Source organism: Cephus cinctus, unplaced genomic scaffold (genome assembly GCF_000341935.2).
Source record: "Cephus cinctus unplaced genomic scaffold, Ccin1 Ccin1_scaffold1857, whole genome shotgun sequence".
Classification (NCBI taxonomy): domain Eukaryota; kingdom Metazoa; phylum Arthropoda; class Insecta; order Hymenoptera; family Cephidae; genus Cephus; species Cephus cinctus.
This window is the reverse complement of record NW_014334032.1, coordinates 32,913-42,960: the sequence shown is the minus strand read 5'-3', so window position 1 is coordinate 42,960 and position 10,048 is coordinate 32,913. Positions and strand designations below refer to the sequence as shown.

Genomic DNA, 10,048 nt, shown 5'->3' with positions numbered 1-10,048 from the left:
GTCAGGCTGAAACCCCCTCCTGCCCCCCCGCGCACAGCCACCAACAAGATACCATTATTTCTCTCTCGCACGCGCAGTGATTCTCAATCTTACGAAGGATAATGGTCATTGTTCGTCGATAGATCAGCAGGGTAGAGACATTGGACTTGTCCGTACCGGCAAGTTGGGGGGGTAGGGTGGTCTTGATTGGGACCTTGGATGAATTCTTTGAAGTTTTGGAAAAATATTTTTTTTTATAAATTTTTTTGTCGATACACGTCATCGATTGCCTTGACTATCTTGGTTCCGAGTTATTTTTAAGCGACTTGTGATACCGTACGTGGGCACAGTTGACGTGTATTAACGTAGGTATGCCGTGTACGTGAATGTCAGTGGAGTTGATTCAGATGTGAACGAGACTTTATCGCGACGATTGCGACCCACGTGTATTGTTCGTTAGGTTTTGTTATGGGTTCGTAAAGGGAGCGAAGTCTGTGTATTTCTCGGGGATTTAAATTTAACGTTTTCCTCAAATTCTTTTTATTTAGGATTATCTCGATATCACAGGTCTGGTACGTTATCCTTTGTCTGGCTTTTTATGGGACGAATTCAGACTGCGCGAACCATCGACCTGTAGTATGGGCTGGGCATAGACAGGGGAAAGATGGTTGGCTGAAAGGAAAAGATAGCCACCGGGGGCGGCCAGGCCCTGTCTCTTTCTAATCAGCAGTCGTAGTGCGAAAGTACCTATGGAAAGCTTAGTCGATAGGAGCATTAGAAAAGGAGAACGATTGGCCGCCATCTCGTTTTCTATTTGTTTATTTCAGCACTTTTTCAAAGGATTCGAAGTAGGGATCGCGTAGATCATTCTGTACGTCGATGACGCGAACTGACGCGTGGCGTCTCTACACGTAATCCAGCCATGTCGCGTATACCTATGGACGGGCGTTAAATGACTCTGGGAAAAAAAAAGGCACTAAATTGTCAGTCATTATAGCGATCGCGATGTGCATTTTCGCCAGTAACCTAATATTACGGGATTTAATAGGCGTGACCGTCCGTCAAGGTCGTATCCGTAGTAAACCAACCACGATGTACGTACTGGCAATGATTCAATTTTCTCTCGCGTTATACGATTTCTACGGGAGACTACCTCGTGACGTCATAGCGCAGCAGTCCGATGGGACAGACACGTAAATTACGCCGATGAGTGTTTCGAGGTTAGACAATTATAAAAATTAGACGTCACTGAGGAGTGCGCAATTTTTTAAGGGGATTTTTCGTATCCTCGTAAAAGGACGAGGTTCAGCACGTGCCTGGCGTAACGGTCGGTTTAATAAGTCGGCGGCTCAACGGACAGAGCCAGAACGAAGTGACGTACACGTTAGTTCGCCAGTGGCGAGAAGTCGAGAAGTGAATGGGATGTGATTTATCAAGTGCAGACGACCGCTGTCATGTAAGGTAGGTCTGCTCTCGGTCCCTCTTATCGGACCGTTTAAGATACGTTAGCGTCTTACGCTCTAATATTTGTGTATACTTACGCATAAGCACGGCTCGCTTCAAGACCGTAGATCACTTGGCGCTTCGCGTTATCAGGTCCATTAGTTGTCCGTTAATTGTCTTGTCGTTTGTTACGAGAGGGACGCGCCACGTCCATCATGTCCGACCGAGTGTAACGCGTTGACGTGAACGTCGACGCCATTGAACGGACGACGCGAAGATAAATTTCGTGAGCCGTTCGAACGATCGAGTTCGTTGGAAACTCACGAGCGTCAGCGCCATCTCTGGGCGCTGCCGCGTACCTCGGACGGACTTGGAACGTTATCCTTGGGCTGACTCGTAAGTTCGCGCGTCGGGGGATGTGAATTTCTTGACGGTTATTTATGCTCGACAGAAGAATAACTTTTTACAACATTTACGTGCTGTTTGTTTGTTCTGTCGACGTTACGCTTTGTTCGGGTTTTATCTACTGTCTCTGTAGTCTCGTTGTACCTGAAAAGTTTGCACAGATGCCCCGAGGCTATTTCTCGATCAAAACAAAGCGGCTGCTTGTACAACTGTCTGTTGCCGACGAAGGACTTACAAATTTTGACTTGTCGGACAATCCTGGCGTCATATCGCAGTATCTTCACGTCGTGCATGGTTAGTCGATACTTCGCTTTGCTATTTTTCCAGTGCATTACTTTAAACGAATCTCGTGAATGCGCGATACGTAAATTATGATCTGGGAACGGACAGGCGTCGCTATTCTTTCGTGAGCAGAACTGATAATTACGAATACAGTGATCGAGCGGAGTTGTCTTCTCGGTGGCGCCTACAGATGACCTCAAAGACCCCGAGGAAGCCACCACGCGGCTAACGCGAGCTCCTACGCTGTTATGGTTGCCCGATAGCCTTATCTATTATACGGCACAGAATTGCACGATCCGCGGTTAACGTAAGTCGGGAATTTCTTTTTTAACAATATAAATATATTCTAATCTTCATTTCCTAACAAAGTCAATAATATAAACAGGACAGGGAGGTCCCACGTGTCACGCCGATTATTGCCACGAGGAACAGATGGTCGTACGAAGACGTTCCTGCTGTTTGTTATCATTACGATAACGAGTAATGCTCGTCATCGTTGGCCAGGTGTCCCGCTGAATTCTTATCGGTAAATGTATTTATCTTTAGCCGTAGGTGACTCATGAGACTGTAATATTCCTACTGTACCCGTGTTCTTGGTACCTGTGTTCAATTTATCCCGATTTCCACACGTACCTCGTATATAGAAATTTCAAGTTTTCTCAACTCCGAAAGTTACTGTAACCACCGCTGTGCGGCGCTCAAAGCGTAACTGCCCACGTATAAACGATAGAGCGATAACCCGCTTGTTAATGGTATTTGTAACGGGAACGGCGCCTTTGACGCAGATGCAGACGCAACAGAGACGCGCGTTACGATGCATTGTGCGGACTCATTTAAGCTTTCGACGCGGTTACCGCTGGCGTCGTTCAGTCCGTCGATGCTTGATAAGAGGCACACGGGGGTGGAGCATGTTCTCGCTGTTCCTGGTAACCAAAGTGAAACCGCCCACCGATGGAATTCACTGATTTCACGGAACATTTTTTTATACTTTTTTTTTTATAATTTTTACACTATCCCCTCCAGTCTTTTTTTTCACTTACTGCCTAAATCTACAAATTTGACCATTTTTTGACTGGAAACTTTACGAGTGGCTGACGAGCCGTGAATGCGTATACATATTTCGTAAATAAAATAGAAGCTATTTTTTAATTGCAAAAAAAATTTTTTCCGAACGACTCGCACGTGAAAATTTTCCAAAACTACGAGCACTCTACCGCCCGGCGTATGAGTGACAGTGGAGAGAGATACGCGGAAGATTTTTTTTTTTTTTTTTTTTTTTTTTTTTTTTTTTTTTTTTTTTTTTTTTTTTTTTTTTAAAGCAGACATTCGCACTGAATGAATCATTCGTATTAGTCTACGTATGCTAATCAATGACAGATTCCTCAAACTTTGGGCTGCCACATGTGCCAATTTTTTCGATAGTCATTTTATCGAAAAAATTAAAAACATCAACGCTCGTGCTCGTACGTTATATCTGCGCACCTTAGGATTTCCTATTCGGTCTACTATTCTTCCTTCCTTATTTCTCTATCTGTTATCGCCGCAAAAGGCAATCGTACCAAATTCGCACGGCACGATATTCCTACCGCGCGTATCAACGCCCGTTATCCCATTTATGGGATTCCCCGGTTTATGCGCTCCGGAACGATCGCAGATGTCCCGAGCGTTCCCGCGTGCTCGTGGGGTCAACGTAGCTCGTGATCACAAATATATATGTATATATATACACGGATACATAAAGAACAGAGAAGATACGAATGGAAGAGAATGAAAGAGACGAAGAGAAAGAGAAACCGTGTAGTCGCATGCCGTCGACTCCAGGAAAGGCAATAAAAGGAACTGCGAGAGACGAGGCTGGCGCCAGCGCCATGTGGCGGCCGTGAGGCTGACTGGCTTTGCTTCGCTCGGAGAGTCAAAGAAGAAGAGGAGAAAGAGAGAGAGAGAGAGAGAGAGAGAGGCACAAGAAAGAGAATAAGAATGATGTAGGTATATACGCGGATAACAAAGTACGGAAGGTTGCCGCTATACGTATATGGGGACTCTCTTGCGGGAAACAGGGGGTAGACAGCGCCGCCAATCTGTAATCGAGAAACCTGAAGCCCTCCGACAGCGCCATATAGGTACTACGGAGTGGCAGTTGGATGAATTATTATTGTCAACTGGATCGATCCTTCCAGTAACTCTCTTAGCTATGTCAGTTATTTTTCCGCGCTCACCTGATCTCTGGAATTCGTATCGGAACGATTTTTCGTGACATTCTAGATCGCGACAGTGGCGCCATCTGCTAACCATGCAGTTTGTCACAAATCACATGAACGCGTGATATCTCGACTTTTGAAACGTCCCTCCGGCACAACAGTCGCTCGTATGGAATAGCTGGTGTGTATATAAGTAACTTGACTGAGGACTCTTAATGCGTCTTCCATACGCCAGACATTTGCCAGTTGGTCGACTCGTACACGGATATTCGGAAATACCCGGAATAGCAGATTTTTCCCTGCTTGTAAATCCGGCGGACGAGCGGCGTATTATAATCGGAGTGTACTGCTGCGCACCAGATGGTAGCAGCTGGATGACGCACCCGCGACGCTGAAAGCATCCCGTCGTGAGTATAATTCCGCCCACGGCGCGCGGTGAAAACACAGAAGGGGGCGCCAGGACGCGGCGCGCCTCACAAGACACTAAACTTAGAATGCACGTGTCGAGAACACCGCCGCGAGAACGAGACACGATGCGAATCCATCCTGTATACGTTATTATCTTATTTATCTTATCTTTCCGTGGCTCTATCTCGCTCTCGCGATCACTGAACGTCAATTCCCACCTGATGCTTCTTTACAATGGCTCCTTCGCGTAAATTCATCAGGGAAATTTAATAACGCCCGGTAGGTGGTTACATGCACATATATATATATATATATATATATATACATACACCATTCTATTCAGTTTGCCATTTCTCTCTAGGGGCATCCGCACGGAAACGATAATTATCTTGCGCAAGTAATCCCGAAGCGTCCACGTTGTATTCGCCTGCAATTAAGCATTGCGCAATCAAGATGGCGGAGCTTAGAGAACGAAATGTCAAGTCGCGTTTAACGCCTTATAAGGAGGAATCCCATGGGGGTCCGGATCAGACGAACGTCTCCTGGTCTTGGATCAGACGCCAAGCTGCATTTACATGACAGCGACGTATCCCGATCGATCGTCCTGTACGGCAGTTTTTAAGGTCGCTATTGGCAGTATGGTTCTCCGGTTCTCTTTAAAAGAGCAAAGAGAAGGAAAAATAAAAATAAAATCTCATGACGGGTATCGATAACGTACACGCCATGGTGCTTGGTTATAATTGGCCTGTGTAGAAGATGCCCGTCTCTCTGAGACCTCAGCGCTGATGTGTATGGGCCTTGTGCCTTGTATATATATAAGGGACCCCATCAAGCTTACGGACTCAGTCGTGGAGGTCACGCAGCACGCCAGGATGAAAGCACGAGCGTGTGCACCCTCGGTGGGCTCGGGCTCGGAGGTTTCACGCGATAAAAACCAGTAGCTCCTTAACATCCACGGGACTCCCGTCCGGCCTCTTCTCTTCGCCCCGACCAAAAAGCAGGCCCCGGCTATACGGACACGTATACAGGGTTTACCGCCTCCTGCTCTCCTACCTGTCCCCCCTCGTCCACGTCATCCGCTGTTAGGTATCAAAGCCGCAATTATCCGACTGTGATTGACGTGCTCGTTGACTTTTTGTTACAGCCGGGGTCATGGCGGGATCCGAGAGAGACGCTGGGTTCTGCAGCGGAGGCGACGAGGACGACATGTCCGGTCTGCATTCGCCGAGCGCGTCCGAGGACAGCGTCGAGGTCCAGGTCACGCCGATATCACTGAGGAACAAGAGGAAGCTGGCCGAGCCCAGGAAGATACAGGAACCGAGTACGGCGCCTTTGAAGAAGAGGAGGTTCGAGGTGGTGGAGGAGACCACCAGCATAGACGAGGAGTCCAGACCCGCCGGGTCGCCGTCCCCGAGTCCTTTCAGACCGTGGAGCACGTCCGCGAGCAAGAGTAGCGAGACCAAGACCTCGGTGGCCCCCAAGTCCATCGAGTCCGATAGTCAGGACCGGGTCAATCATCAGAGGCGACACGAGTCTCGTCTACAGGAGGAAGCTGCTCGCCAACGACTGCAGGACAATGATCAGCGACCCGAGTCACCCCTGATGACCTGTCTTCAGAGACCTGGTCAAAATTTTCAACCACCAGCCCCACCCGTTCTACCTCATCCCAGGCTCCAGGACGAGCCTCTCTCCCTGGTCCTGCGCGGGGAGGATCCCAGGGTCCCGTCCCATCCTGGCGTCAGCGGCACCTTCGACAGAGCTGGCTATCCCCTTGACAACGTCATGTCCCATAGCCTTGGACAGGGCCAGCATCATCATCATCATCGCAGTCAGAGTCCCAACGGTCATTCCAGGCATCAGGCTGCCGGCGGTCAGCAGAGAAATTACAAGAACATGACCCGCGAGCGCAGAATAGAGGCGAACGCTCGCGAACGAACGAGAGTCCACACGATAAGCGCAGCCTTCGACACCCTGAGACGCGCGATACCTGCCTACTCGCACAATCAAAAACTCTCAAAGCTATCCGTCCTCAGGATCGCCTGTAGTTACATAATGACCCTGAGCAAAATAGCCAACACGCCCGAGGGCGAGTCCGCGAACGGGACCTCCCTCGGGGCATGCGTTGACCTGGTGTCGCGCACGATACAGACCGAGGGTAAATTAAGAAAGAAAAAGGACGAATGAGTCTATATATTATTAATATTAATAACGACAACAATAATAATGCCCGGAAGAAGGAAATATAGCCCATTCGAATTATTACCTGATAACTACTCAATGATGCTCAACGCTGTGCTCGCCAACTTGCTTAGCTCGTAAGTCTTATAAATTCTTTATCGAAAAAATACATAAAATTTAAAAAAAAAAACATCGTCTCAATGCCATACGACAATACGCCGTTATAAGTATAATCTAGTAGGAACCGACACTAGCGCCGCCAGTTGTAACTATAAGTAAGTTGGTAATAGATTAGACGTTTCAGCGGTGTCTAGTAACTTTTTTTTTTCTTCTCGTTGCCACCCCTGCACGGTTCACGCCGTCGGGGAATCCCACGATTATTTCTTTATGATTCCGACGCTCGATCGCAAGCGCGTTTCTGACAATAATAATAATAATGGAGTCTAGGTAATTTTCTCTCTCTCTCTCTCTCCCTCTCTCTCTCTCTCTTTGTCCACCCACCCGCCACACCCCCCTAATTCTCAGAGCCCCTGCACTCGTTGCTACCGAACGTCCCTGTCCCGATAGCACGTAAGTGGGGAGCGGAGTTAAAAGACGTGCCGGGCGCGTTATTCGATTACTGATAAAGTGTGCAGGGCGATCGGAAAACGCGCAGCGATTGGTCGGCACCGGGCGATTAATCGCGAGTTCGATTATCGCATCTCGACCAATCGGCGAGCGGGACGGCAGCGAAGTGCTTCCGAATGTTAGTCGACGACTGAATTGCCAAGTACAAAAAATTCATGGCGACCGCATTGTAAATGTATGCGGTGTACAGGCCCTGTATATATTAGCGAGATATATACATATATATATATGTATACATATACATATGTATTAAACCATTGAACGCCTATTATAAATATTGTAAATACCAATAAATCGCCATAATAGCCTTTATCGACTCTATATATGTATATTAATCGTAATGGTTATCGACGAGACAGATATATATATATATATATATATTAATATACCAACGATATGTATATCGTATGTATTCGCCGTCGCGGCGGCGAACGACGTCCCGCCGCTACGCGTCCTGTATGTACCTTTTTACAACATAAGAGGAAAAAAGCCACGTAAATTTGAATGAAAGTTCAAAATAAATAGATGCCATCGTCATTTATTGGTTTTATATATATTTTTTTTACATCATTTATTCTTATCCACCCCCTCCCCCTCCCTATTCCTTATCGTGTTTCTTGATTAAAAAAAAATACCTATTTGGTTTTGGATAAACTAGGTCGTAAAAGTCCAACAGATGTTTTCGCACGCGGATGCCGATGCGATGTCTCGTCTACCTGGTACCATCTGTGTACCAACTGGATACAACTGAATAACCGATTGATGTCTCGTTACGCTGGAGTAGCTATGGTACGTGGAAGGCACCGCGTAACGCGGAGCCTTCTGGGAGACAACCTTATCGGATATTTCCACGGTGCGCATGCGCGATGACCTCGCAGATCAGTTACTCAGGTGTCTTCGTTGCGGACGGTTGGGCACGAGGCTGAATTGCGTAGACGAGGAATCCTTCTGGCAATATATGTATACGTATTTTGCTGGTTGCAGAATATACCATATATGTAACATTTATGTGGGATACACGTGGCATATGTATACACACGTATATAAATTAGCACGTGTATATATATAAATGCTGTACGCACATGATATTAGCAACGTATTAACATTGTTGCAAATGTATTCAGGTGCGTCGATAAATAACCGAAGAAGATACATGGGAATAAAATGTATCGATAAATTCAAAGAAACAAGAAATATTACACCGTTTTTTAAAAAGAAAATGCGTAAAGTACGATTTTTTCGTGAAAATTATTATTTTTTTTTTTTCGAAAAAAAAAAGGCAGAGCGTGTAAAACGATCACGAATTTCAAGTTTAGCTGTTAAATTTTTTTTCATACTTTTTATAATTTTGGAATCGACAGGGTGAATTCATTTTGTAATTTTTGAATTTTATTACACGATTTTTTTTTTCAATTTTTTACTACTTCTCTAAGTAATACATGTAGGGTATATCTATATTACCTGGTATTGGCCCACAGTGGAACCGTTGTGCGCAACAGGTAAACCTCGGGACTCCAGTTGTATTTTCACGATCACGTGACTGGTACGAAAATACGCGAGAGCATAGAAACACGTGCGAAACGCCTATCGATAAGCTGCCTGAGCATAGCGTAACATTTTTTAATACATACCAGAGGCAAAGTAGGCAAATTTTGAAATTTTTGAAAAACCGGTTTAACGATATTATTTTTCAGACGCGGCTTTTTTTTTGCAGTGTTCACAAATACTGATGCCATGATTTAAAAAAAAATAATAATCTTTGCACGTTGCAATACAATTTATTGCAGCAAACTTCACGCTGCTGCGTAATCTAGAGATATCGAAGCTGTTTTCCAAGCTTTGCGCCACTTCGTTATACACTATGCCTATGGCTTATGCACACATGGCTATGACTATGTTTAATAGGTACGTCGTATAAGGACGCGAGCTGAAGATATTGCCGCGAATACGTCGAGGCGTTTAAATATTTAGCATTGCCTGAGGTGCCGACGACAATAAGACGAAACTGGATGAAACTAGCGTTCCGCAAACTGTCTTATCTATCAGGTCGCGAGTACTCGTTCGTAACTCCCGCGCACTATGAAAGATACGGTGAATGCTCGGAAGAATAATTCAAGCGCGAGTTCGTCTTGTACAAGATACTTATATAGATATGTCAACAGAATTTAATTGCCGGTATGATATCGATGATGACAGAGATACCTAAAAAAAATTGAATCTTAATCGATCAAGTCATTGAAAAATATCATTGATCGATTATATATATATAACATTGATAAGAATCTGCAATGAGTCGTCCACAATTCACATGTCGCGTGTGCGAATATTTATTGAATATCCTATATTACTGAACACTCAATAATTCTGTACTAATATATATATATATATATATATATATTGTAACGTAATTCTTTTTCATGACCCGACACCGATAGCAAAACATAGGAGAACGAACTATCTTCGAGAAGCAACCTACGTTACCTTCGGCCGTCCACCCGTCGTTCGTGCATCCGCAAGCCAGGCGGGCG

General features: G+C 45.5%; 2 protein-coding genes and 1 long non-coding RNA gene across 4 annotated transcripts in view; 2 read left to right on the top strand and 1 right to left on the bottom strand.

Annotated features, from left to right (window-relative positions):
* LOC107273899 overlaps nt 1-2,333 on the bottom strand; it is a 16,851-nt gene extending 14,518 nt beyond the window's left edge. Inside the window, exon 1 of the transcript XR_001539357.2 lies at nt 1,521-2,333. The gene's annotated coding sequence lies outside the window, so the exon portion shown is untranslated. The remainder of the gene's footprint in view (nt 1-1,520) is intronic.
* LOC107273898 (protein atonal homolog 8) overlaps nt 1-8,057 on the top strand; it is a 14,022-nt gene extending 5,965 nt beyond the window's left edge. The window contains exons 1-2 of one of the 2 annotated variants that reach the window (XM_025091172.1): nt 1,259-1,440; nt 5,860-8,057. In XM_025091172.1, the coding sequence (XP_024946940.1) occupies nt 5,868-6,899 (1,032 nt within the window). In that variant the 5' untranslated portion in view covers nt 1,259-1,440; nt 5,860-5,867 and the 3' untranslated portion in view covers nt 6,900-8,057. Of the gene's footprint in view, nt 1-1,258; nt 1,441-5,859 lie in introns of those variants that run through there. The other variant, XM_015752509.2, reaches the window with a different exon arrangement.
* LOC112495277 lies at nt 1,984-3,373 on the top strand. Its single transcript, XR_003061664.1, has 3 exons — nt 1,984-2,121; nt 2,263-2,416; nt 2,495-3,373. It is a non-coding gene; the product is annotated as an uncharacterized LOC112495277 (long non-coding RNA).
* Nucleotides 8,058-10,048: the final 1,991 nt, after the last annotated feature.